The sequence below is a fragment of the Lissotriton helveticus genome, chromosome 9 (genome assembly GCF_964261635.1).
Source record: "Lissotriton helveticus chromosome 9, aLisHel1.1, whole genome shotgun sequence".
NCBI lineage: Eukaryota > Metazoa > Chordata > Amphibia > Caudata > Salamandridae > Lissotriton > Lissotriton helveticus.
The window spans coordinates 1290541067-1290568803 of record NC_136070.1 but is presented as its reverse complement, the minus strand read 5'-3'; the positions used below and the strand labels follow the sequence as shown (position 1 = coordinate 1290568803).

Sequence of the window (27737 nt, the reverse complement as noted above, 5' to 3'; positions counted from 1 at the left end):
CAAAGGCACAACGGTGTAGAAAAGAAAAACTTTAGACACCACGATTTCAGTGCACTTCTGGGCCTGTTGGTACTCTGCCAGGAAGAATGACTACTGTGCTGCTGAAAGGACTGTTACTGTGCTGAACTTCTACCTTGCAGTGTCCACCTGCTGCCCCCTTGCCTACGGAAGAAGAACTGGGCCTGCAACTTTATCTTGAATCTAGGACCCTTGAGTGAGTCAAAGGGCTAGTCTGCTGGCCTCCTGATCCAAATCTCACAGACATAACAGGCTCCCCACAGCTCCTGGACCAGTCTTCAAAGAGTTCCTGACCTCAAGAAGTACCCTTCAGGTCCTGGAGCCTTTGGGTGGCTCTTAATAAGACCCTTACGCACACCTACAAAGCTCTACACGATCAAGGACCATCCTACCTCAACCATCGACTGAACTTCCACCTACCTACAAGACACATGCCCTCCTCTTCACTTGCCTGTGTGCACCCCCGCATCAGTTGCAGCCACAGCAGGGGCCGCGCCTTCTACAGAGACACCAAGACCTGGAACAACCTACCCCTCCACCTCTGACCAGCACCATCCCTGGCAGGCTTCAGAAAGAAACTCATGACCTGGCTTTGTGACGGTGACATGGCGCCCTCAGCACCCAGATACCCCGAGGGGTGACAGTGCTGCGCTATTCAAATGCTGATTGATTGCCTGATTCATTTAAGCTTTTGGGATCTTCACGAGCACGAATGAGCCGCCACCAGCCCGTCTCTTCACATAGCAATCATTGATTGTCGCTTAGGACCACAAATGCGAGGCTCCAGCCTGCCCATCCATGATGCACAACCTGCTCCCCGCGCCATGCTGACCACCGCCAGCAACGCTCGCCTTGCTACCCGCAGCCCTCTCCAATGCAAACAAGGCTCAAGACTGTATCCAACCCACGCTCCATCGTGGTGAGCCTGAACTTTTGACTTTGACCCAGTCTAGCGTAATCAGATAACCGCGGTTGGCGCTTTTTGTTTCTAGGTGCTATTTTACAGTGTATTCTTTAAGAATTCATAACGATGGTTCTACTGATTGGATTTTTGTCCTTTTGGTCTTGTTTTATTTATTAAACTTAGCTAAACTTTTCTAACATGGTGTGTGATCTTTATGTGTGATGTTTTTACGGTTTTACTTTTTGAAGTGTTGCACACATACTTGGCATATTGCCTCTAAGTTAAGCCTGACTGCTCTGTGTTAAGCTACCAGGGGGAGAGCACAGGTTAATTTGGGGGTTTTCTGGTGCCTTACCCTGACTAGGATTGTGGGTTGCTGCTTGACCAGGTCTCACACTTCATTCAACCAGTAACTCAATTTCTAACAGCCACTTTCTCAGCAATTCATTAAACTCAATGAAAACCTTATATTTTCTGAGGGGATATTATCAATATTGTGTGTGTTAGCTATTCCCGAGTATCCCATATTCTTATTACAACATCTACTCTCCATATCTGTATTTCAAATCATTACTTCTGTCTTATCTTCTTTCTAAAAATATTCAGATAAGGGCCAAAACTCCTGAGCCAATTTCTCAATACTTCCGATTGTCTTGTCAGGCTCGGGAGTGAATATGGCTCGGTCGCCTGCACTGGAAGTATTTAAATATGAATACCTGGATGGACTCGTACAGACTCCTTTCAGGGCACACATGAGTTGAGTCATTGAATAGCTCTCCTCTCTGTTTCTCTTCATTTCTCTGACATTCCCCAACTTGTGGATCAGAGACATTCAGACACCGCTCAACCTTTGGTATTCCTCTCGCATGGATATCCTCCAAACTGGGACACGCTGTTCAGCACCTGCTCCTCTGCAGGGACACGTACAAACACTTTAAAGAACTGGAATAAGGTTCTCCCTCAGCAAGACACTAGCCTGGTGTACTGATGGAATTTGGGGGCTTAACTACCAATCCCTTGCCAGAGTCGAAAGAACCAGGGGCTTAACATAGCACAACACTGACAGATCCGAAGGAGGGCGCCGAAGCTCTGATAGTTGTTAATAACAGGGCGAGACAAGAGACGGTGCAACAAACGTGAAAAAAATGCTTTATCAGGAAAAACCCATACGCCACCTGGGTACATTGTCGGCTTTTCATATCCCTTTTTAAGAAATGATTATTAAAATATGTCTGTAGTTCCCCGTATAAGTTCTTTGCGGCTTATAGGTGATGTGAGATGGAGTCCAAAGTCAAATAAACTCAAACAAATGTAGGCAAGTCCAAGTAAACAACAGTTCGCATCAAGTGCATTATTAGGGCCTATCTCAAGTGTGGATTGTCCGCACACTGAGCATCTCTTTTATATAAGTGTTCTGAGAGCAATAAACGTCATTCAAGGATTACGGTGCGGTATAAGAACATTCTTTCGTGCTATCCTCGCAAATGACCAGCGAATATCTCTGTGCATCTCCAGGTGTCTCTCTTGTGTGTTCTCTCGTACAAATTCAAATATACTTTACATTGAAGCATTTCCTGTACACAGTAGTATATTTAGAATGTCTTTCATTATAATTGCATCTCAAATGTAAGTATTGCTTTATTACGGTAAAGACAAACCTGGTACCAGGCTCAGGACCCATTTGGATAATTGGTGTGCGTTCTCTTATGCACAATTAGATTTACCTTTTGGCTGAAACTTTTCTCACATAGAGTACATTTATAAAGTCTATCGCCTGTGTGTGTCAGCTGGTGCCTAGAAAGATTTGATTTTTGACTAAAGCTTTTCTCACATTCAGGACACTGATATGGTCTCTCGCCCGTGTGAGTTCTCTGATGGCGTAAAACATCTGCCTTCTGACTGAAGCTTTTTTCACATTCAGTGCATTGGTGAAGCTTGCCACTCGTGCGTGTCCTCTGGTGTCTGGTAAATGTTCCCCTTTCAACAGTATTTGTTGCGTAATCATTGGGCCCGCACTGCCCCCAGTAAAGCGGAGTATTCTGTTGACATGTGAAAACCTCCTGGCTTATAAGATCACTCTGATTACCAAAGATTTCTCTGTCCCGTCCTAATTCATCAGTTCCCGGATGTAAGCTGAAAAGTGATGAGCTACTGAAAGCATTGTCATGTGGAGCGGCTTCTTCTTCCGGTACTTGGTGACTTGATGGTCCCATCTTGATTTTAGATTCTACGCACTTCTCCGACTGCTCCACCACAAGCACCGAAGCATGTCCTGGCAAAGCAATGAAAGGCACGTTCTTTTCAGGACACTTTTCAGACCGTTCAGCTTTCGTTATACTATTCATCATCCCAAAACCTATTTAAAAAAATAAAAACAAATGTATCATTTTGTAATTGCTGATGCATCTATATACAGCAAATATCATATAGAAATATGGATAGTATGTTACACCAAAGTATAAAGTAAAGTCAAGGTAAGATTAAACACTGCAACCTCGGCTTATATTTTTTATCATTTCAAAATGATCGACAATTAGTATAGCAGTGATTGACAATGTTCAAACATGATTTTCTTTTTAATTTCATCTTTCAAAGGTAATAAAATGATATGGAGAAGTAAATCAGATAAAGCAGTAGCTATTTTATGGCGTGGTAATCTAAATTAAACTTTTTATGAGGAAGACTTTTACTATACGACACTGTGAACCCAATTTAAAGAAAAATGTTAGTCTGCAAATACAACTTCGAGAGTCAAACGTGTGAAAACAAATGAAGAAACATGAGAGCTGTTCCAACAAAATCATTTCCTCTCAATTAGGAGGAATGGAAATGGTTCCACCCCCCACCAGTGAGCCCCAGAGGACAGGCTCTGTGGTCGCACCTTGTAGGGAGTGGATATTTGCTCGCATCGACAGCTTCTGTCCAGGCACTCGCATAACAGACAAGCGACAACGAATGTTAGAAGTCTGATACACAGCGACCATGCTGATGTGTATACACGGCTGAGCTGGTTGTAGGAGCTGCACTACTCGCCTAGCCCAACATGCTGATAACATCCATGATCAATGTTAGGCTTCCTAGGTGTTGACCCAGCCACAGAAACTGCAGTCAACGTGCATGATATGTTTCTTCTTTTCCAAATCACGCCTGGCCTGGCTGTGATTTGGGCTCTTACCTGCCTCATGTGAATGTCCGTCCCGCACATGTGGGCACACTATTAGTCAAGAGAAGTGTGGAAACATTGGATGCTAAGACTTTTGCATCTGGCCACACATTCTGCTTTTACCATCACACACATGTGGCAAAGTTGTGCTTTTTTAGCCATACTTTGATATTTGATGCACATCCTGAGAAAAAAAGTGTCAATATTGTGAAAAGGCAGACATACCTGGTAGCCTGCGTGTTTCTAATTTTCAGAACTACTTGGGGGTAGATTCTTTCTCTCGTGTGGCCCAAACTAGGTGGACATACACTCCGCCTCCTTTGTATGAGAACTTTCAACAATGGATCTTCTAACAAGATTGTAACCCACATGTACAGGGCACTATTTTGATTTAAAATGTACAAACACAAGGCGTAGGGTGGTTGTGCTTATCAACTCATACGCTAAAGGTTTGGCTGTCTCTTGCAAATGAATCCTCAACAAAAACATACTTTTGCAAAGCCTCCCTCACAATCGTACGCCATTATGTGCATTCAAACATTTAAGAGGTAGGATGAACCTATACGCTACGCTGAGATCCTTAGCTACAGACAGGTAACGCACGCGGCCCTTGACAACCAGTTTTCATATCTTTTATTTTTATTGTCTCTTGCATGGTCAGTGCACAACAAAGAATCATTGTAGGCCACAGCTTGGATGTTGGCGATTGGCATCATGGACGTTTTTGAACAAAGTACACCAGCTCTATTACCCCGCGACCAGGGGCCTCCAGAGCGGCACTTTACTTTTTAAGATCGACCTTCAATACAGAAAGAGGCCCAGGTGTCAGCCTTGTTGCCAGGTTCTCTTATTCCTACTTGAATTCACTAGTTTGTCACTTCAATGATTAGACTGTTTGGGAAAAAACGACCGGTCCACACAAATATCTCCTTGCTAAAATGTAAAAAAAGGAATATGCTACTTACCAGTATGCATCTGTTCTTGGCATGTAGGGCTGCTGACATTCATATCTGTGCATAGATCGCCACCTAGTGTTGGGTCCGGATGATTGCACATTGATGTCCTGGAAGAGTCTTCGAAGTATCACGAGATAGGTGGCTCATCCCCCGGACTACAGTGCGCATGGGCATCGACTCCATCCTCAGATTGTTTTTCGTCATTTTGGCAGAGATGGAGAATAGTACAGTAAGAGATGTCCATGCAAAGAGTGAATGCTGCAGCTGCGACAGGCACCGGGGAGGAGGGTGGGCGATATGAATGTCAGCAGCCCTACATGCCAAGAACAGATGCATACTGGTAAGTAGCATATTCCGTTCGAGGCAAGTGGGCTGCTGAATTCATATCTGTGCATAGAATGTATAGCAGTATCTCCCCTAGCGGTGGCTGCCTGTGTCAGCTGCAGCAGTCTGGAAAAGAGTTTTGAGAACAGCCTGTCCTACAGCCGCTTGCTGTTTTGAATGTACATCTACGCAATAGTGTTTGGTAAACGTATGTGTGGTTGACCACGTGGCTGCTCTACAAATTTCGTGTAAAGGAATATTACCTAGGAAAGCCATGGATGCCCCTAGCTTGCGTGTGGAATGCGCCCTAGGGGGAACTGTTAAGGTGCATTTTGCCTTTAAATAACATATTTGGATGCACTTCACGATCCATCTGGCTACACCTGATTTAGAAATGGGGTTGCCTTTGTGTTGCGGTGAGAAAGCAACAAACAACTGTTTTATCTTTCAAAATGCCTTAGTTCTATCTATATAGTATAGCAGAGCTCTCTTGACATCTAGAGTATGCAAGGCCCTTTCAGCTACTGTCTGTGGGTTTTGGAAGAACACCGGCAGTTCTATGGTTTGATTCACATGGAAATGGGATACCACCTTTGGCATGAATTTAGGGTTTGTTCTGAGAACTACTCTATTTGCATGTACTTGAATGAATGGCTCTTGAATAGTTAGGGCTTGTAGCTCGCTAACTCTTCGAAGCGAGGGGGAGGAGCCTAGCCTGGAAACATGATGGCCGCCTAAACTCTTAGCTCCGCCACCTCGCTCTTCTTCCCTCCGTACCGCTGCACATCCTGTTACCTATCCGTTCTTCCTGAAGCGGTATCGGACCTGGGAAGTTGCGCTGATTCCAGCGGTGTGTCTCCCGTTGTGATCCCTTCGGCAGAACTGATCGAGCGTCCCTGTTTTCTTTCTGCTGTTGATGGCGGCGACCTTCTCTTTGTTCTTGGAGCAGACGTGCTCCGGCCACCACGACGACGGCCACGGACGGCGGTGCGGAGTCGATCAGCGGGACGCGGCGACCGCTTGGACTATCTGCAGCGACGCGCTCTCCTTCATTTTCACCTCGGCACTTGATTAGTCTCACAGCTGCCGGTGCTACTTTTGTATCCCCCTGTTCCTTCCCTTTGCGGAGCAGTGAGGGGGGGCCATTTTGCACCGAGTGCTCCGCGATTGTGCTGGGTGGCTTCACCAACTACTGAGGGTGTTTACCTCGGCCGATTGCACACTACGCCCGTGTGCCGCTTTGGTATGGACCTTGCTGCCCATGTCCCTGTGACCTCGCTGTTCTTGCCGGGGCGCCCATGGGATGACGAACTGCGGGAAGGGGATGCCGGCATGTGGTCTCGAGGACCGGCCCTGGTCGTCGACCCTCGTCTGCGTAGAGCTACATTATCCTACTCTCCGGAGGTTCCCCTCCAGATCGCTTCGATTCTGGGCGCCCTGGCTGCCTTGCGAACTGCTTGGGTCGGTCACACCCGGGACCTGGGGGGCCGCTTGGACTCCATCTTGTCTACGCTATCCTCAACTATCCGAGATGGAGAACGTATGCAGAGCGCTTCGCCATACCCTGAGCCCGAGCACTGTGAGCTATCTATCCTGATGTGCATTGAGACGCTGGAGGTGCGAGAATTGAATGCCGCAGCGACGCTGTCTGCAACTATCGTGGAGGAAGGTGCGAATCCTGGACTGGCGCAGCTGAGGGGAGGTCAGCATTGGGCGCCATGTCTTACACCTAATTCTGGACCTGCTGCTGCTTCTTCCTCTGGTGTCCTGGGTGCGCCGCTTCTGCTCCCACTGTTCACTTATGGAGGACTGATATTGAGCACGGCTCTTCTTGATTCGCCGATGGCCCACATGGCTTTGTGTTGGACTGGCCTTCGTGTACGACGCCCTGTCCGGCCATGGCACTTGCAGCGGTCCCTGTTACTCTGGTGGGCGGTTTTCTTCTCGATTCTCGCTGCCACGCTGGATCGTCAGGGACAAGGTTGACAATCCTTTTCGCTTTGTTTACTGCTGTTTGCTTACTGGGACTGTGATGTATAGACGGGGGACCTGGACGCTGGATCTGTTTTCATTGGGGTTCGATGGGTTGGGCGGCCGCGAATATCCTGTTGGTTTCTTTTGAGCTGCGTACATTTGGCCCTCCTCCGGTTTCACATGTGTGTAATATTTCTTCTTTTTCTTTCTCTTCTTCTTTTTAGTTCTCTATATTTCGGGTTTCTATGGGCGACAGGCACGCTGCTAGGGGGGTGGGCCGTAGTCACACGCAGTGGTGCAGGGTGGGGGGATGTTGTTATGTATTGTTTTATGTTCCTATGGCCCTCTTTTTTCTTTTGCTCTTTGCTGTCCCCTTTTTCTTCCTTTGTTTTTCCTTTTTTGTAATTTTCCTTATTCTCGTGTGTTTGGATGGGGCCCGGGGCCGGGTGGTGTTCCTTTTGGGTAGGTTTTGTACTTTGTGCTTCTGAGGTTCACGCAGCTTCTGGGACTTTGTGTGTCTGGCGTTGATGATAGTACGTAACTGTTGCCTGTTTGCTTCTCCTGCCTTCTCTTCCTGACAAAATTGTGGTGAGTGTTTTCCTCCTACATGGCTTGTTCCCCATGACAGTCCCTTTATTGTATGACGCCGGATCCTTTCTTCCTGCTATAAAGCGTGCCCTTTCATGTCCTACTTTTAGTGGCTACGTTTGCACAATATCCTGAAGTGGTATGTCGACTGGGTGGGCCCAAGAGGGCGCGGAATGTGGTATATTGTTCGGGTATGCTGTTTGCAATGTTTTATGCATGACTTTAATTGTTGCGGTCCCTTTGGTTGATATTATGTCGTAGGGCCCGCCCTTCTCGGCTCTGATCTGAATGTACGATCCTCTTTAACTTTGAGAAAATGAAACCTGCATGATTCTTTTTACGTTTGCTACTGACGCACTGTAGCACTATTGTTTTAGCTTTCCGCCTATTGCGATGACCTGTACTGTTTCTGTATGTCATAGCGGCCGGCCCGTAGTGGTTGTAGGCAGACGCTGTGTACTGTTCATAAGCTGAATAAAGGTTTTAAAAAACAAAAAAAAAAAAAAAAAAACTCTTCGAAGCGAAGTAATAGCAACAAGGAAAGCCACCTTCCAAGTAAGAAATTGTAGTTCGCATGAGTGTAGTGGTTCAAAAGGTGGTCCCATAAGTCTGGTTAAAACAACGTTTAGATTCCAGACTGGTGAAGGTGGGTGTCTTGGAGGAATTACTCGTTTGAGTCCCTCCATAAATGCTTTAATTGCTGGCACTCTAAACAGTGAAAGGTGTTGCCTGTTTTGGAGATAAGCTGCAATGGCAGCCAAGTGTATTTTTATAGATGAATAAGCTAGATTGCAACGGTGTAGGTGCAAAAGATAGCAAATGATATTTTGCGTTGAAGCATCTAGTGGGTTTATGTCATTGTTATTACAGTAAATGACAAAACGCTTCCACTTTGAAGCGTAACAAGCTCTGGTAGTAGGTTTTCTTGCCTCTCTGATAATGTTCATACAGTCAGGAGGTAAGTTTAGGTACTCAAACTCTAAGACTTCAGGAGCCAGATTGCAAGGTTCAGTTGTTGCGGATCTGGGTGCTGTATGTCTCCATGGCTCTGAGTGAGAAGAGTGGGTGTTAGCCGCAGTCTTTGATGAGGCACTACGGATAGTTCTAGGAAAGTTGTGTACCATGGTTGCCTCGCCCATGTTGGAGCAACTAGGATTAGTGTCAGTGAATGCTGGCGTAGTTTGTGTGCCACCAGCGGTATTAATGGTGCTGGGGGAAAAGAGTACGCAAAGTTGCCTGACCAGTTCATCCATATCGCATTGCCCTGCGACTGCGGATGTGGAAACCTGGCGGCAAAGTACTGGCATTTTGCGTTTTCCCTTGTGGCGAACAGGTCTATGTCTGGTTGTCCCCACTGTTGGAAGTATGGTTGTAGCACTGTGGGATGAATCTCCCACTCGTGCATCTGTTGGCTGTGTCTGCTGAGCAGATCCGCTATTTGGTTGTCCTTGCCTGGGAGGTGTTCCGCCATGAGAAAAATGTTTCTTTGAATGGCCCACTTCGACATTTTTTGGGCTAGATGTGATAGCTGTGGAGAGTGTGTTCCTCCCTGTTTCTGTATGTAGAACATCGCTGTCATGTTGTCCGTCCGGATCAACACATTTTTGTTGCATAAGTGTACTTTTGAACGCTTTCATTGAGAGAAAGATTGCCATCATCTCTAGCAAGTTGATGTGCATCTTTTTCTGTTGTGTGGTCCATAGACCCTGCACTGTGTACTGAAGGACATGGGCTCCCCATCCATCAGGGATGCGCCGTCGTCAACACTATTTGTGGTACAGGCTCTTGGAACAGTCGTCCCTTGCAAAGGTTTTGTGGATTCCACCAATGCAGAGAGTTGTATGCACGACTGGTCACCAACACTAGGTCTTTCAATTGTCCTTGAGCCTGGTTCCACTGCCGTGCTAAGCACTCTTGTAGCGGACGCATGTGTAGTCTCGCGTGAGGGACTATGAAGATGCACGAAGCCATCATGCCTATGAGTTGCAGAAACACTCGGGCAGGGAGTGAGTGTTGGGGCTTGAACCTCTGGATCAGCAGCTGCATACTGTTTATTCTGGCAGTGTTTGGGTATGCTTTTGCTGCTAGAGTATTTATTGTTGCTCCCAGGTACTGCTGTAGATGGGATGGCTGAAGGTGAGATTTTTGGTAGTTCAACGTGAAGTCTAGACTGTGCAGGAGGCGAATAGTTTGGGACATGTGGCTGGCACATTGCTGGGCCGACTTTGCTTGTATTAGCCAGTCGTCCAGGTACGGATAGACGTGAATATGTTGTCTTCTTAAATGTGCAGCAACTGTCGCTAGGCATTTTGTGAACACCCTTGGGGCTGTTGTTACACCAAAGCGAAGGACTTTGAATTGGTAATGTTGATTTAGTATTGTGAACCTGAGATACTTCCTGTGAAGCAGGATGTATGGGTATATGGAAGTATGCGTCTTTGAGGTCCAAAGTTGCGAGGAAGTCTCCTTGTTGCAGCAGTGGTAACACTTGTTGTAGAGTGAGCATATGAAAATGCTCTGATAAAATGTATTGATTTAGGGGCCTGAGGTCCAAAATTGGTCTGAGAGACCTGTTCTTTTTGGGGATGAGGAAGTATAGTGAGTATACCCATGTACCTTGATGTTCTAATGGTACAAGTTCTATGGCCCCTTTTTGCAGCATGCTGATGACTTCTTGCTGCAATAAGTTTAGGTGTTCTGCAGACATAGGATGGTGTCTTGGTGGTATGTTGGGTGGTGTGGAGGTTAGCTCGAGGCAATAGCCATCTCAGGTAATTTGCCTTACCCACTTGTCTGTAGTGATGTTTTGCCAGACTGGTAGGAACTGCTGTAATCGTCGCCCGACTGGTGTTGTATGGTCTGGGGTCGCGCTAAGAAGTCACTGTTTTGTGTTGGTAGAGGATCTGGTGGTATTATTCCCTTGTCCTCTGCCTTTGTTGCTATTGCCGCGGTATCCACCTCTATTGTTTTTATTGTAGGTGGTCTGCGTATTCCCTTTGTAGTTTGTGGTCTGCTGTGATGAGTTGCCCCGTGCAGCACCTCTGTAATTGGAGCGACGAAAGGAGCCTCTATGTTGTTGGGACTGTAAGGCTCCCATAGACTTAGCGGTCTCAGTGTCTTTTTTCATTTTGTACAGGATTGTATCTACCCTTGGACCAAATAAATAGTCTGGATTTATTGGCTGGTTTAATAAAGTAGATTGGACTTCATTTTTAAAACCTGAAATGCGAAGCCACGCATGTCTCCTGAGCATAACACTGGTGTTAACAGATCTGGCCGCTGTATCTGCCACGTCTAGGGCACATTTAATGGAGGCGTTAGTTATTAACTTTCCCTCCTCTACTAGGTCTTCAGCCTGTTCTTTGTAAGGTTCAGGTAAATACTGGATTAGTGTCTCTAAGGTGTCATAGTGTGCCCTGTCGTACCTAGCTAACAGGGCTTGCGTATTAGATATTCGCCATGTGTTAGCAGCTTGAGCAGCTACCCTCTTTCCTGATGCCTCAAAGATCATTGATTCTTTGTCAGGAGGTGGAGCCTCTCCAGTTGTTTGGGAGTTTGCACGTTTTCGTGCATTGGATACCACCAACGAATCTAAAGGCAGTTGTCCCTTAATATCAGTGTCAAAGAGGAAATCTTCCTCTATGGGGTCTGCATGCATTTGTACATTGTGATGTAGGGCTGCCCTTTCTATTAGTGCATTGAAAGCAGCAGTATCCTCTGTAGGAGAAGGCCTAGCAGGGTATGCAGGTGTATCTGGAATGGGTTGAGTCACCAGGATGTACTGGATCAACCCATGGTTGACCTTGATTGTCTTGGTCAGTGTCTACTGGGTAATTGTATTCCTCATTATACACATCATCCACCTCTTCATCTGACTGTGTGGGTGTATATGTGTATGGCTCAGGCCTGGTTGGTCTAATAGGCTCAAATAGAATAGGTGAAGTAGAACAGTCCCTTTTCTTTTTGAGTGGTATGACATAAGTCTCTTTATTAGTTTCAGGTCTGATTTTCCTTTTGTAGAGTGTTACGTTTCCAGAATCAGGGTCAATGTAAAGTTTTGACTGTTCTTCTGATGAGGGGTCTGGATATAAGATCTCCTCCTCAGCCGTTCTGGGTGTTTTTGCCAATGTTTTTTGTTTAGTTTGTGTCGGTTCGATACCGCTTTTTGGGTCGACCGCCTTTGTTTTCGAGGAAGCTGGTAGGCCAAACTTGATTGGTTCGAGATCCCTCGGTGTCCCAACAGTCTTTTTCGGCTGTGCTTGTTTCTTTGGAGCCGAAGTTTTTATCGTTCCGACGTCTTTTGTCGAGTCGATAGTACTTTTTTGACTTTGCTGCGTCTTCGTAACCTGTGGTTTCGGACCGATGGTTTTTAGTTTCGGCTCGATGGACTTTTTCGGGTCGATTTTCCTCGGCTCGATTGTCTTTGGTTGCACAGCCATTGGTTTGTCGACTCGCTGTTTGGCTTCGACAACCTTCTTCGGATCGAGTCCCTTTTTTGTGTTGTCGGCTGTCGGCGCCGATTTTGTCGGTTCGACGGCCCTTTGTTTCGGGGTGGATATAGGTGCGCTGGCCCTCGGCTCGACGACCCTTGTGTTCGACTCCGATGGATCGACATAGTTTGGTCCGAAGACCGTATTGTCGACAATCTTCTTTGGGATCGACTCCGATGGATCGACATAGTTCGGTCCGAAGACCGTGTAGTCGATCAGTTTCGGTTTCGTTTTTGGTTCCATAACTTTTGGCTTCGATTTCCCCAATGTCGGAGTCCGTTGATCCGATGGCTCTTTTCTTATATTCTTAGCCGAGCTGTGTCGCGGGGCTATAGAATGGGTTTCGAGATCTTGGCTAAGGCCTTCTGGCGATGCCTCGACCTGAGGCTGTGGAACCATAGAAGTGTATGTTTGGGGTTTCTTACTCATGGTTGGCCCCATTTCATCACTGGAGTCGTCTTCAACCGCTCCGATCCCTTGTTCGTCGTCTCCTACCTCGACAATGTCTTCTTCTTCGTTGACATAGTAGTTGGAGTCATGCTCCGAATCTTGATCCGACTGTTGATCTGATTCTTCGGCGTCGACGAGATCGTCTTCATCGTCGAAGATATTTTCCGGCTCCGGCGCTGGTTTCTGCATGGTTAGTCTAGCGGCCCGTCGAGTCCGAAGTGTCTTTTTCGATCGAAATTGGGCACAGGCTAGGCAGTCGGATTCATTATGTTCTGGAGATAAACACTTGTTACATACAGGGTGTTTATCTATATGTGGGTATTTCGAATTACAAAGAGGGCATTTTTTGAATGGACTTGGTTCCATCGACGACTGGTCCGCTTGCCGTCGAGAAGGCCCGCGGCCCGATTCGACGTCCCGAGTTGAATAAACTGTAGATAAAGCTCTCGGCACCGATTCGAAACAATACCGACGAGACCGAAGGCCTTTTGGCCTTTAGAGAAAGTATTTTAGATTCTGAACTTCGAGTAAAGGAAAGTACATCCGAACCCAATGGCGGAAAAAAACTATCTGAGGATGGAGAGGATGCCCATGCGCACTGTTGTCCAAAGGAGGAGCCACCTATCTCGTGATACTTCGAAGACTCTTTCAGGACAACAATGTGCAATTATCCGGACCCAACACTAGGCGGCGATCTATGCACAGATATGAATTCAGCAGCCCACATGCCTCGAACAGTTTATATAATTTTAGAAAAGTACAGCTGAGATGGATTTTAAAGCCTTTTCCACACAAATCGCAGATACTTCAAAAGTCAGAAATACTGACCACCATTTTCAGAAGTGCAAAACTAGTGAACACAATTATTTCCCTCCACTTCCTCCTTGTATTGGCTGGGAATAGTGCAGTTTAATCATATTTTTCCCTTATCACCTTTATAAAAAATAAACTAATTTTCTCACAAACAGTGGGCCGGATTCACAAAAGTAATCTGAGACAAAATCCTAAACTTACTACTTTTGGTATTCACAGAAGACATTTAGTAGTAGTAAAGTAAATACTCCTAACTTTATTACTACTAAATTGAGACAAAATCCTAACTTTACTACTTACGGTATTCACAAAGGCATTTAGTAGTAGTAAAGTTAGGAATCCTAACTTTACTACTACTAAATGCCATCTGTGAATACCAAAAGTAGTAAGTTTGGGATTTTGTTTCAGATTAGTTCTGTAATTCGGCCCCATTATTATTACAATTAAAATATATATATTTTTTTTTTGCAGGGCCCTCCCTAGTACATCACAAACCCTGGGTGCGTTTACAATCCTCAAAATCTGGGGGAGGGGGGGAGATATAGATTTTGAACAGAATTAATTTTTAAAAGATGAAATACAAGCTATCCCAAATGTCAGCAGAGGCTTAGAATGGGGGTGGGGGGGAATCTTTTTCACTTGAAAGGCTAATACTTCTAAAATATTTAAAGTATTTTCAATGTTGAGAAATGTCATCACTTCATTTGTGTACACTTGATCTGAAAAACGTGTTTAAAGTAACAGCGATGAACTGTGAATGCTATCATCAGACCACCGTTAGAGTAAGGATTGGCGAGGAGTTGGCACTCGCTTGAGATGGTAAGCGGTGGTTAACAGCAGAGGCAGGATTGACGAGGAGTTGGCACTCACCTGAAATGGTACAGCTCTCTCCTCCAGCTTCAAAGGGATCCCCCAAGCTTGCCTCTGAGTCAATACTGGGGAAATCAAATCCTGCAGGAAAGATCAAGGGTCAGAGGTTTATCGGTTTTATACAATCCCACAGTACTTGTTCCTAATCTAGTCTCAGAGCAGATGTTCGAGGAGTTACCTCTGCTGTGAGGGTTTATGCGAAGCAAGCACTTTTGCACCTCTTTGAATTTCATATAAGCCATGTCATGGATTCTTTGCAGCAGCACAGATAAACATTTTCAAGTTCAGTTTTTTTAATGTTAGAATGCCAGGAATAGCTGACTTAAGGGACACTATGTGTGTGTGATTTTGTGCGTTTAGTAAATACAAAATAACACAATGCAGCACATCGCGCTGCCTTGTCTTACTTTGCCTCTGGTAGGTGTTACATGGGAAGAACATGGGCCTTTCCATGCATCCATGTACACTGACTGGACTTCCTAGATCTCAGTCAGTTAGGCAGTCTGAGAGACCTTCACTGGTTTCCCATTGGCCAAGGAGTGGAATTTAAATCATTGTGCATTGCACATCGGGCTCTGCAAGGCCAGGGCCCACCCATCCTATGACAATTGTTTACTCCCTATATCCCGAACAGACCGCTTTGGTCCCCGAATCTTAATCTGCTCTCACCCTGGCTATTAAAAAAGCAAGACGTGGTGGTCGCTCCTTCAGCTTTGATGTGGCAAAGCTTTGGAACTGTTTGCCATTAGTTATTCGATTAACAGACAATGAGCTACACTTTCGGAAAGCATCAAAACTTGGCTTTTTAAATAATTATCCTTTAAGGTCCTCTTCCTGTCCTGATATGATGTGGCCTCTTACTCAGCGCTGGGATACCTCCGGGTCGCCATGTACTCTATAAAATAGGATGTCCGATTTTAGGTTTAAACCCTATAATAACTGATGAAACCCCACCGAAAGGGAAATAGCCCTCACCAGTGTAAACATATAAACACTGAAAAAACACCTGCACAACCACAAACTAAATGCCATACAAAGAATGAAAAGGAAAGTGAAAGAGTCCAGTATTTCTGAAGGGGCCAATACAATGTAACTTTAAACTGTAACTGTAAAGCAGCAAGAAGGACTGGGGTAACATTATTCTGCTTGAGTTTTGCTGTTTAGGGATGTCACAAAAATGTTGTTTCTTCTTCCTTTTGCTTTTTTCAGTTTTATGGTGTCTGGTCTAAAGATGCAGGATTTAAAAGAATGTTTAGGTCTTGTTTAATTATTTTATAAACTGTAGAGGATCAGGAAATGTCAAAATGATATTTGATATTTTGGCTGCGTTTGATTCTTCCACTGACAGGTAAAATGGCTGGTTTCATAAGAACCTTTCCCAATAAATGCCATCACATTTACCCACAGAGAGTGGGTAAAAACCCTTAATACATCAGCCCCCAGTTTCTAGTGAGTCAGTATTGATGGTAGGAGAATTGCCAACACCTCAGGCTTGAAACATTCAATGCAAGGTGGAGTGTCAAGTATATGTATAAGAGTGCTATCACCAAGCATCTGGGATAGTGGTGAAAACATGACACCAGACTTTTGGAAAACATGGAAAACAGTGTCACTTGGAATGCTCTGCAAAAAAGGTTCTTTCCAAGTTCAACAAGGATTGGAGTGATATTATTTGCATTTGCAGTGATTCAGCTAGGTACATGAAAAAGTTGTGCGATGACCCGTCAAAATCGATACCTGAGCTGAAGTGATTCCCTGTAGGAGATCCTTGCCACTTGTTAGATGGTATGCTGAAAGCATCTTTACAATCTTCAGAATTAATGAAGAATGCTATTGACTTTTTAGTCCATTGTGGTGCACTGTTTTGTTATGCGCAGAAACTAAAACGCAAATATTTATCATTTCATGCTTTGTGTGGCATCAAAGAAAGAGTCATCCCAACTGTGTCCCTTAGCTGATGGTTCTCAGTCCAAGGGGCTGTGAATGCTATAATATTCATGTGGCAACCGTTTATAGAAATTTTGCTGAGTGATAATGCCGAAGGCAAGCGAGGATCTTTGGTTGCATATTGATAGTGATATGAAAAAAGTACACTACTGCATTCTTAGATTTTTAGAGGAAAACATAACTGCTGTAGTGGACATAAAAAAACTAGAGACTGAAAAACACCCTTGTCTGCCAAGTGTTCAGCATAGTTGGTGTAGATGTGAAACATCTCCTTGGGAATAGGCTGGGCGAGGGCTTGCCACTAGGTAAGCAAAGCAATGTTGAAGAGAAATTCAGGAACTTTTATTTTACAATGTATGAGAAATGGCAGCAATGACGCATAGAAATATCCCTTCACTAACCATGGCATTGAAGTCAATGAAACCTCACTGTGGTACTCTGCACAAGTTCTAGATCCCTTCCGTAAATGGGGAATTTACTCTGTAGTTTCAAACATGCGGTTTCACTTTTGACTGCTTTAAAAACTTAGAGGGCATAAGCGCCCAGTTCAAAGCAAATGTTGCAGAACCTGCCCAGAAAATCACGTTCTTCCCGTGCACCAGTATTGGCATGGAAAGCTAGGTCACTGGTCAGAGTTAGCAAATTGTGGACTGGCTGTTTTGATGTTGCCCGTCTCAACTGTCAATGTTGAGAGGGCCTTTCCACAGATAAAAGTTTACATGGGAAGGAAAGAGCGAGTGCACATGACCAAAGACTAACTGAAGAAGTATTGTATGGTGTACTTCAATAAGTTTGATTTGCAAAAATGTATTTGGACCTCATATACACTGCACGTACACTGTCTATATACCATGCACTATCAGTGCAGAAAGCAAGCAATAATAAAAGCAAAACATAAACACTGGAAAACACTCTTTCTGTTGTTTTTAATGGCACGAAAATGTGTAACCATTAATAACCACTGTTTTTTACGGTATTGAAAAATCACTTTAAAACACTGAAAAAACCCCACCAGAATTGACCAAAAATAGAAACTGAAACCAGGAAAGCCGATCTAAAATGATAAGTGACATCTGAGGGTTCCTATCAGGCCGGTGTTTTTGGGCTATATTAACCCAGAACCCCTTTAGAAAGTTAAAAGTGAGTCCTTACGCCAGCTGTTACGAGTTCTAGACCAGATTTTATTCGTCATCCGGAGCAGCCATGGCGCCGGCAGGTAAGAGCGGTGGGCCGGGTGGGGGGGATTCCGGCAGACTACGGCAAGGGAAAAATAATTATTTATTGAATTTTCCTTCGTCGTCGTATGTCGAAATCCCCCCCACCTGGCCCCACCACCCTTACCTGCACGGGCCACGGCTGATCCGGAGACTGGCACTCCTTATGGTCACAGGTCCAAATCCCAGGGGGCCACTCAGCATTTTACTGGAGTGAAACCATACACTGGTGCTACTCACCCACAGGAGACACAAGTAAGGGTCTCATGCCTCTGTGATTTACACACCTCTTGGGGATACAAAGGGTCTCCCCCCTGCCATCCTTCCAGGGCTCCCTCCGTCCGCGGGGCTGAGGGACTCTTCATCGGTGTCTTCTTCTTTAATGAACCTTGAAGCCACCTCATGGCCTGTAGTAAATGAAACAAGAGCATTATTCGGAAGTCCTGCAAGGCAGTCAAACTTATTCCGCTTCCTAAACATTAATATGTTTTAAATAAAAGACATGAAGAGTAATTATACCCCAGAAGGGACAAAGCTTAGTGATGGCACCTTCCACTTACCCTTCAGAACTCCTCCCTCGCTCTACTTTCATCTGCTGTAGGAATTGTAGGAAGAAACAGTGACAGTGAAGCAGGAAGCCTGGCTGGTCACAGCCCCTCTATGAGCACCAATGAAACGGCAGAACCGGACAAGAAGGATCTAAACAGGACAACTTCAGAGTCCTCTGAGAGAGAAACAAGGGTCCTCTTTGAGAATGTGGTGGGGATCGAGACTCAAGGTACGACTGTACTGTAGGTACGATCTCTGAGCCTGTGGTGGGCTACGAGGCGCGAGGTACAGCTGTATTCTAGGTATGATCTCTGAGCCTGTGGTGGGCTTCGAGGCTCGAGGTACAGCTATACCGTAGGTACGATCTCTGAGCCTGTGGTGGGCTTCGAGGCGTGAGGTACAGCTGTACTCTAGGTATGATCTCTGAGCCTGTGGTGGGCTTCGAGGCACGAGGTACAGCTATACCGTAGGTAGGATCTCTGAGCCTGTGGTGGGCTTTGAGGCGCGAGGTACAGCTGTACTCTAGGTATGATCTCTGAGCTTGTGGTGGGCTTCGAGGCGCGAGGTACAGCTATACCGTAGGTACGATCTCTGAGCCTGTGGTGGGCTTCGAGGCGTGAGGTACAGCTGTACTCTAGGTACGATCTCTGAGCCTGTGGTGGGCTTTGAGGTGCGAGGTACAGCTATACCGTAGGTACGATCTCTGAGCCTGTGGTGGGCTTTGAGGCGTGAGGTACAGCTGTACTGTAGGTATGATCTCTGAGCTTATGGTGGGCTTCTAGGCGCGAGGTACAGCTGTACTGTAGGTATGATCTCGGGGCTTGTGGTGGGCTTCGAGGCGCGAGGTACAGCTGTACTGTAGGTACGATCTCTGAGTTTGTGGTGGGCTTCGAGGCGCTAGGTACAGCTGTACTGTAGGTACGATCTCTGAGTTTGTGGTGGGCTTCGAGGCGCTAGGTACAGCTGTACTGTAGGTACAACGAGCAGTATATGGACATCTATATCAGAGGTTTTCATTACAACTCTTTGCCAGATAGAAAGCGAGGGAGGTGCTCACGTGCTCCGAGGGTGGGGGGGCACATACAGGGCGTGGTCTTCTCTTTGGGTGCCACTGCCCCACCCCAGTCACTTGCCCCCAAGGAGCAGTAGAGAACCCTGCCTTGGCCCATCTTTTTTTTGGGGTGCCCTCATGCAGATGTGGGTAGGGGGCCCTCATGCAGACGCGGGTAGGGGGCCCTCATGCAGATGTGGGTAGGGGGCCCTCATGCAGACGTGGGTAGGGGGCCCTCATGCAGACGCGGGTAGGGGGCCCTCATGCAGATGTGGGTAGGGGGCCCTCATGCAGACGTGGGTAGGGGGCCCTCATGCAGACGTGGGTAGGGGGCCCTCATGCAGAGACAGGTATGGGGCCCTCATGCAGAGACAGGTATGGGGCCCTCATGCAGAGACAGGTAGGGGGCCCTCATGCAGAGGCGGGTAGGGGGCCCTCAATCAGACACGGGTATGGGGCCCTCATGCAGAGACAGGTATGGGGCCCTCATGCAGAGACAGGTATGGGGCCCTCATGCAGAGGCGGGTAGGGGGCCCTCATGCAGAGACAGGTAGGGGGCCCTCATGCAGAGACAGGTATGGGGCCCTCATGCAGACGCGGGTAGGGGGCCCTCATGCAGACGCGGGTAGGGGGCCCTCATGCAGACGCGGGTAGGGGGCCCTCATGCAGAGACAGGTAGGGGGCCCTCATGCAGAGACAGGTAGGGGCCCTCATGCAGAGACAGGTATGGGGCCCTCATGCAGAGGCGGGTATGGGGCCCTCATGCAGACGCGGGTAGGGGGCCCTCATGCAGACGCGGGTAGGGGGCCCTCATGCAGACGCGGGTAGGGGGCCCTCATGCAGACGCGGGTAGGGGGCCCTCATGCAGACGCGGGTAGGGGCCCTCATGCAGACGCGGGTATGGGGCCCTCATGCAGACGCGGGTAGGGGCCCTCATGCAGACGCGGGTATGGGGCCCTCATGCAGAGACAGGTATGGGGCCCTCATGCAGAGACAGGTATGGGGCCCTCATGCAGAGGCGGGTAGGGGGCCCTCATGCAGACACGGGTATGGGGCCCTCATGCAGAGACAGGTATGGGGCCCTCATGCAGACGCGGGTAGGGGGCCCTCATGCAGACGCGGGTAGGGGGCCCTCATGCAGACGCGGGTATGGGGCCCTCATGCAGAGACAGGTATGGGGCCCTCATGCAGAGGCGGGTATGGGGCCCTCATGCAGACGCGGGTAGGGGCCCTCATGCAGACGCGGGTAAGGGGGCCCTCATGCAGACGCGGGTAGGGGGCCCTCATGCAGAGGCGGGTATGGGGCCCTCATGCAGACGCGGGTAAGGGGGCCCTCATGCAGACGCGGGTAGGGGGCCCTCATGCAGACGCGGGTAGGCGGCCCTCATGCAGAAGCGGGTATGGGGCCCTCATGCAGACGCGGGTAGGGGGCCCTCATGCAGACGCGGGTAGGGGCCCTCATGCAGACGCGGGTAGGGGCCCTCATGCAGACGCGGGTAGGGGGCCCTCATGCAGATGCGGGTAGGGGGCCCTCATGCAGATGCGGGTAGGGGGCCCTCATGCAGATGTGGGTAGGGGGCCCTCATGCAGACGTGGGTAGGGGGCCCTCATGCAGAGGCGGGTAGGGGGCCCTCATGCAGATGCGGGTAGGGGGCCCTCATGCAGATGCGGGTAGGGGGCCCTCATGCAGATGCGGGTAGGGGGCCCTCATGCAGATGCGGGTAGGGGCCCTCATGCAGAGGCGGGTAGGGGGCCCTCATGCAGATGCGGGTAGGGGGCCCTCATGCAGATGCGGGTAGGGGCCCTCATGCAGATGTGGGTAGGGGGCCCTCATGCAGACGTGGGTAGGGGGCCCTCATGCAGACGTGGGTAGGGGGCCCTCATGCAGAGACAGGTATGGGGCCCTCATGCAGACGCGGGTATGAGGCCCTCATGCAGAGGCGGGTAGGGGGTCCTCATTCAGGCGCTGGTAGGGGGCCCTCATGCAGACGCGGGTATGGGGCCCTCATGCAGAGGCGGGTAGGGGGCCCTCATGCAGACGCGGGTATGGGGCCCTCATGCAGAGGCGGGTAGAGAAGCATCGTGCAGACGCGGGTATGGGGCCCTCATGCAGACGCAGGTAGGGGGCCCTAATGCATAGGCAGGTAGGGGGCCCTCATGCAGACGCGGGTAGGGGGTCCTCATGCAGACGCGGGTATGGTGCCCTCATGCAGGTAGGGCGCCTACTCAGCCAGGCAGCCATGACAGACTCTCCATGAAGGGAGAACACCAACAAAACTTATGTAGTAACTTAAACTGTAAAGTTTTCCCTCGCCATGCACTGTTTATGACCGCACATATTACATCACTCATGACATGTAAAATGATATCACTGATGACATTACATGATCCAAGCCAGTGCTTCTCGAATTACTGCTTGATCAGCTTCAAACAACTCGAGTTAAGGGGCCATAAACCTATAAAGTATCGATATGTACGTGCACACGTATGAATTAGAAAGAGTGTAGTACTGGAGACAAGTCTCATTCAGTATGGTAACAGTTAACACTTTAGCTCCCAGTGAAGTTTCAAGTGTGAACAGTATTTTATTCAAACAAGGCAGAGTGAGCACAAGCAGTGTGTGTCACAGACAGATGTTTCAAAGAGGTTTGGACTGATTCAAAGGGCCGTCGTCAAAACATGTGACAACCTGCAGCGTCTCCTTACAAAACACGCTTCACCTGGGGATTTCTGTGCACATAAGAACGTTAAAGAGCAGTCCTGTCGTGCTATCAACAATTTCTATAAAAACAGGAGATTTATAAAGTACAGATATTTATTTCTATAAGTTTAGTGAAAATTATGAGATAGTACACATTGCTGTAGAATGTATAATCTATAGGTGACTCCCCTATGGACTGTTCATGTTGCAGTATGATTATGTACAGCATTTTCAGACCTGTCAGCCCTAGGAAGGTCTTTCCCTATTTTCTTCGCCCTTGCCTCATTTTTCCCACCTTTTTTTTGTTGGCCTTAGGTCTCCGAGCGCCTTCCCATTGCTAACCAATGCTAAGGTGCAGGTGCTCTCTACTTCAAACATGGCTGCCATAGGCCCCAGCTACTTCAGAGTGGTCTTTTTGTGTAGCACCCTAGTTGCCAGGAGCTGGCTGGAACCCTTAAACATTGTTGCCATTCCAGCCTGCCTTGCCTGCCCACAGTTAGAGTAGGGAAGCTCTTGGGACCTTCTAGAATAGGGGTGGGGCCTGCGTTTGTTGCCTTAGAGAGAGGTCACCTGACCTGGGCATATATAAAGAAAGGAGGGAAAGTTTTTAGTCAGTTGGGGCATCACTGACCTGGGGGACCCTACACAGGAGACTTAGGCGGTAGGGCCTAGTCAGAAACCTACACCACTGGGGGTGACAGGGTTTAGGCGCTGCCCACCAAGATGTGTGAGGAACACTGAACTAGCCCACTGATCTGGCCCGGCGGGAGGGGAACCCAGGAACCACCTGAAGTGACCTGCTGAGGAATCCTGTCAGCAGCCTTCAACTCAACCCCCCCCCCCTCAAGAAACTAACTACAAGGGCGCAGGAACCACCAAGCGCCAAGAAGAAACCTCCCTGTGCTAACAAGGACTGCTGGGGATCAACCAGGTACAGGGCTGTGTCACTTCTGCGCCCCTTTTGTCTTGACCTGGGCCCCTGCGCTGTCCTGCATCATCCCCTCTGCTGTCCTGCCTTGCCTGGACTGTTAACAAGCCTAATCCTGAAGTGAATTGGGCTACCGGTGAAGCGCTCATCCATCTTAGCGCTAGCCCTGAACTGCTGGGACTGCTGCCTTGCCAGCATTACCGACCCTGATTGTCCCCAGGCGCTATCTCTGCCCAGCGCTGTCACCCCTGTCGCCTGCTGAAGCGCTGTGCCCCTCTAGGTGCCGGGACCACGTGGCGCTGCACCCCCCCTCTCACCGCTGCAGCCCGGGTATTCGGAGAGCCTATTTGCGTGGCCGGTCCACTCCCTGGGCCGGGAAACGACTGGTGCTGCTTCGCGCCGCCGCTGGGCCCCGCTGAGGCCCTGATCACCGCCGCGGCTCGGCGCTGAATTGTGGCCACCTCCGCTCCCATTGACTCCGTCCCGGCGGCCCTCGGAGCCAGGAGAGGGCCGCCGCCTTGCAGAGGTAGGCCGCACTAGGCCTTGGAAGCCGGGACACTCACCCCACGTGACGGGGACGCCCGGCCGCGTCATTGGCCGCGCCCCCGCCTATAGCCGCCAAGCCATTGGCTGCCGTTGACACGCACCCGGGAGCCGCTCCGTGATTGGCCGCAGTGGGAGGGCCCCTCCACCAGCCTTCTCCTGATTGGTTCCCGGGCCTGGAAGCCATGGAAGGCCCGGGAACAGCCTGCTGAGACCCCGGAGGGCTCCGAGAGAGAGCGAGAGCCCCCACCTGCCAGCGCAGGCCCCCGGAGGGCTGGGAATCGATCGGAAGGCCGCGTGAGGCCAACCAGAGGGCCAGAGCCCTCCCCACCAGCTGCAACCCTCCGCAAAGGGCCGGGTGGGCCCGAAGATAGCAGGTAAAGCCCCGGGGGAGGGCGGAGAACCTTCACAGAACCGGGGCCTCCCAGGAGCGAGTAGGAGGCCCCGAAACCACCCCTCCCCTCGGGAGGACTTGAGACTGGGCCATGTTGGCCCCCAATTAGCCCCTACCAAGACTAGAACGGGGTGGAGACTCCGGTAGGCCCCCTGGACCCGGGACTAGTCGAGTTAACCCCTGACTGGGGTACAAGTTGAATGCCTGTTAACGCCAGGTCCTGCTTAATGCCATACTTCTTGCTGCCTGAGGCCGGGGTGTTCTTTGCCATAATGAAGTGCTCATCCTAGCCTTATGCATGGTTTAACCTGGCTAATGAAATGTTTTACTTCTGCTGATAAAATGGTTTACCTTCAATGAAATGTTTTACTCCTGCTCAGGGAAGTGTTTTCTGCCCCTGCTACAACAGTGATCTGCTTGTGCCTGCCTAATGAAAGGCTTTATTCTTACATAATAAGATGTTGCCTGGTTTCTAATGACCTGAGGAAAGGTTTATTCCGACCTGATGAAATGCTTATCTTTACCACATGAAATGTTTTGCTCTTGCCTGGTGAAATAGTTGCTTCCCTCAATGAAATGTGCTAAGGAGTTCTGGCTACCGTGATTATTAATTGCCCCAAATGACTTGCCAAATCGGAATTTTGATCTTAGATAAAGCTTATTGATTTTTACTCAAACCTACTGCTGTGGTCTCAGTCATTGTGTGCGTTTCATTGTCTCAGTGGATGTGTGTGCTGTATGGTCACTTTACACCTAAGCTTTCGGGTGCCTACCTGCTCGAGCGAAGCTACCCCCCAGGGAACTGGTGACCCCAGTTCCTACAAGCATTCTCTTCATTTCGGGACTATCTCCCTGGGGTAGTGCCTGCCTTATCATTGGCTAATGTATAGATGTGAAGCCACTGGCTTACAATTTTCTGTCCAATGTGATATTTAACAGGCATACCTCAATTAAGGTAAATAATGACTGAACCCTTTTTTGAATGGAATTCAAGTTTTGATAAGTTGTTGATCTCATTCATATCTACAGAACCATTACCTTACACACCACAAAACCCGTAAAACAAGAGCACAATAGCTGCTTCTATTGGGTGATTTCACAGATATGTCTCATATTCCGCTTGCTCTACTTGTTGCAAAAAGTTACTCCAATTACTACAACAGAGGTTACGGAAAATTGGGTCAACGTGTGTCTTACTGAACAGCGTCCAGTGTGAAAAGCTTATAGTAAACAGCCATGTCCACTGGAAGATGTCATCGGTGATGTCATCAATTATGTCATTTGAGATGAAATGTCAAATGATGTAATATTTGAGGTCATATACAGTGCTTGGCAAGGGAAAACTTTATAGTTAGGCCAGTAAACTATAACTGGTGAATTTCAGTCGGTTGTCGTTACTATTTCAACACCTGACTATACTAAATATAACATCACTTTAACCTTAGTTTCTTTTAGTGAATTTCTATTTTTGATCAAATTCACTCAAATTGAATTATAAGCAGCAGGACAGGTATTTTTTCTATTACTAGAGGAAGGCAAGTGACCTGCTGTGAATTGCCTGTTTAGTCTTTGGTAACAGAGTCACATGGCACTCTCTATGCACGGATACGACATATGTGTTTGGCCGAACGTGGGTGATGTACCTGGAGTACGTTTAGCATGGATGAATGTGGGCCACTGGAATCGATTTCGCGATCTGTGCTGAAAACATGTACTATAAAATGCCGGTCAGGGGTAGCCTTCCAGATGAGAGAGGCACACTGCTAGCATTCCTGAAACTTTGGTGTTGAGCCAGACCCCAGAGTGCGAGGGGGCTGGAGACAGCGGTCTCTTTAGAAATAAAGGGGTGGCGTTTTTCAATGTTCCTTTTAGGTGTGATATCCAGCAAGATCGCAGGTGGTGTGGCAAGACTGAAGACTTTAGACACAGGAGCCACGTCTGGTCCACCAAACCCAGCAGGCACAGACAGTAAATTATCAGTCGACAGAGTTCAAATAAATTCCTCAGGATTAGTCTTCGTTTAATCCATATGCCAGTTTTGTCCATTCATTTCCATTCTCTCCATTTTACAACATTAAGTGCCACCGTGCCGGTCAGGCTTTTCTTCGGAACATAAAGAGATCCACTGTTCTTTCTAACTAGTGTTCGAATGTTCGACCTAATGCATTTCGGGCACACCCGCCCTTCTTCAGGAGTCACTAAGATGCAAAGGAATTCTTTATCTGAAATTATTTTAACTCTGTTGACTGATAATTTACTGGTGGTGCATTCTGGCTCCTGTTTCTAGAGACATATTCATGCGCACGGACGGGTTGCATTGGAGGGTAGGACACACTTATAACGCCTTCGAGGATTCTCAAACTTTGGCAATGAATGTGGTGTGCACTCTACAACGTTTTCATGTTGGGATTGAAGACTTGCCACGACCTCCTCTATCCCTCATTCTCTGAGACTTGCTGCTCCCAACAGACTCACAAGTGTAGATGGTGACAGCTTTCTTCCATTGGGGGCACATGTTTTGGGTCTCATTGAGCAAACCCTGTCTGCAAATAGAGTTTGAGAGGAGGACTGAAACACCAAGTTCCAGGAGCGACACCCTGCAGCAGAAACTTCTGAGTCCCAGACCTTGTGTCGCTGACCACCAGCCACCCCCTTGGGCAGGTGAGCAGACATCACCTGGCGATGTTCTGCCAGTGGAGCTGAGGAGGGCGAGGAAACTGCCTTGCTGCTGAGAGCGGGCACTGAAAGTGACCCCTCAGGAGGATAGTGCCCAGAGAAGAGGACTTCTAAAGAAATGTCACCTGACATTGACACTGTGGTGCCCAGAGGGACATAGGCACTACAAGAGCCCTTGCTTAGCTCCCGTGTCCTGCCCTTGATTTCCACATCTCCAGCTGGTCCCAGCTGTGCCTCGAGTTTCCCTCGCCCGTCCTCTCTGGCCTGGGAGGGTTGGTGGGGTTCTTCGTGTGTCATGTGTGCTCATCATCTGCATCAGGGGTCCTTTTGCTCAGAAGGTCCTCCTCAATGTCTTGAAGGCCTCGTATTGCTCCCAGACGTGCTGTGGGCAACTCTGAACTGAATCATGACCAGTTCTGTGCTACAACTGTGCTACTCTTACAAGTGTGCCTTATGACCTTTGCCTCTCTGGGGAGCTTGGAGTGCGGTCTCCAGGAATATATGTATTCTCCGAGAAGAAGACCTCACCAGCATAGAACAGTAAGTCCTGAGGAGGGCTGTCCATTCACATGGGTGCCCGGTTGGTTGGGCCGTGACTGCTGTGAGGAGAGCTTTCATTGCTTCCAGGCTCATCTGCTCTGCAATCCTCAGAGGACAAGGAACCCACGTTTGCGGCATGAAGGTCGTGATGAGCGATGCCTGCCTGCTCAAGGGGCGAGGGGTGTGGCGGTAGGCGCTATGGTGTAGCAGCTTATGCCACGACTCTTCTAGAAGGCCATGACATCCGGTCCATTGCTCGTCTAGAGTGGTGGGTGTCGCTGGGGCACCGATAAAGGCAGGTGGAGGTGGCTGCATGCAGCAGCGGTGAGGTGGTGGAGTAAGACGTCTGCAGAGTAAGGATCAAGCACCGACACTCAGAAAACTTCAGACGCCCAGGAAGGGAGGCTTAAATGCTACAGTTTAACCCACAGCCTAGGCAGACTACTTACTGATCCATGCAGGAAGTCAACACATATTCAAAGTCAGGTGGGTGGGTGACACAGAGTTGGGGGCGCCTTTGCTGCCCGTGCCCGCAAGTGTGGCAGTCGAATGAGGTCAGAAGATGAGAGCAGTCGGAGCAAAATGTTTCCATGACTTATAAATCCATTTGCTGAAACTTTCCAAGGTCTCAAACTTCATTATTT

The 27737-nt window shown here is 48.4% G+C and overlaps 1 protein-coding gene across 1 annotated transcript in view; it reads right to left on the bottom strand.

Moving 5' to 3' along the window:
* Positions 1-2059: 2059 nt before the first annotated feature.
* The window catches only part of LOC144782524 (zinc finger protein 398-like), a 69430-nt gene continuing 43752 nt past the window's right edge, over positions 2060-27737 (bottom strand). Inside the window, exons 4-6 of the mRNA XM_078661932.1 lie at positions 17999-18118; positions 14551-14631; positions 2060-3278 (exon numbers count right to left, since the gene is read on the bottom strand). Of these exons, the coding sequence (XP_078518058.1) occupies positions 2593-3278; positions 14551-14631; positions 17999-18118 (887 nt within the window). The 3' untranslated portion in view covers positions 2060-2592. The remainder of the gene's footprint in view (positions 3279-14550; positions 14632-17998; positions 18119-27737) is intronic.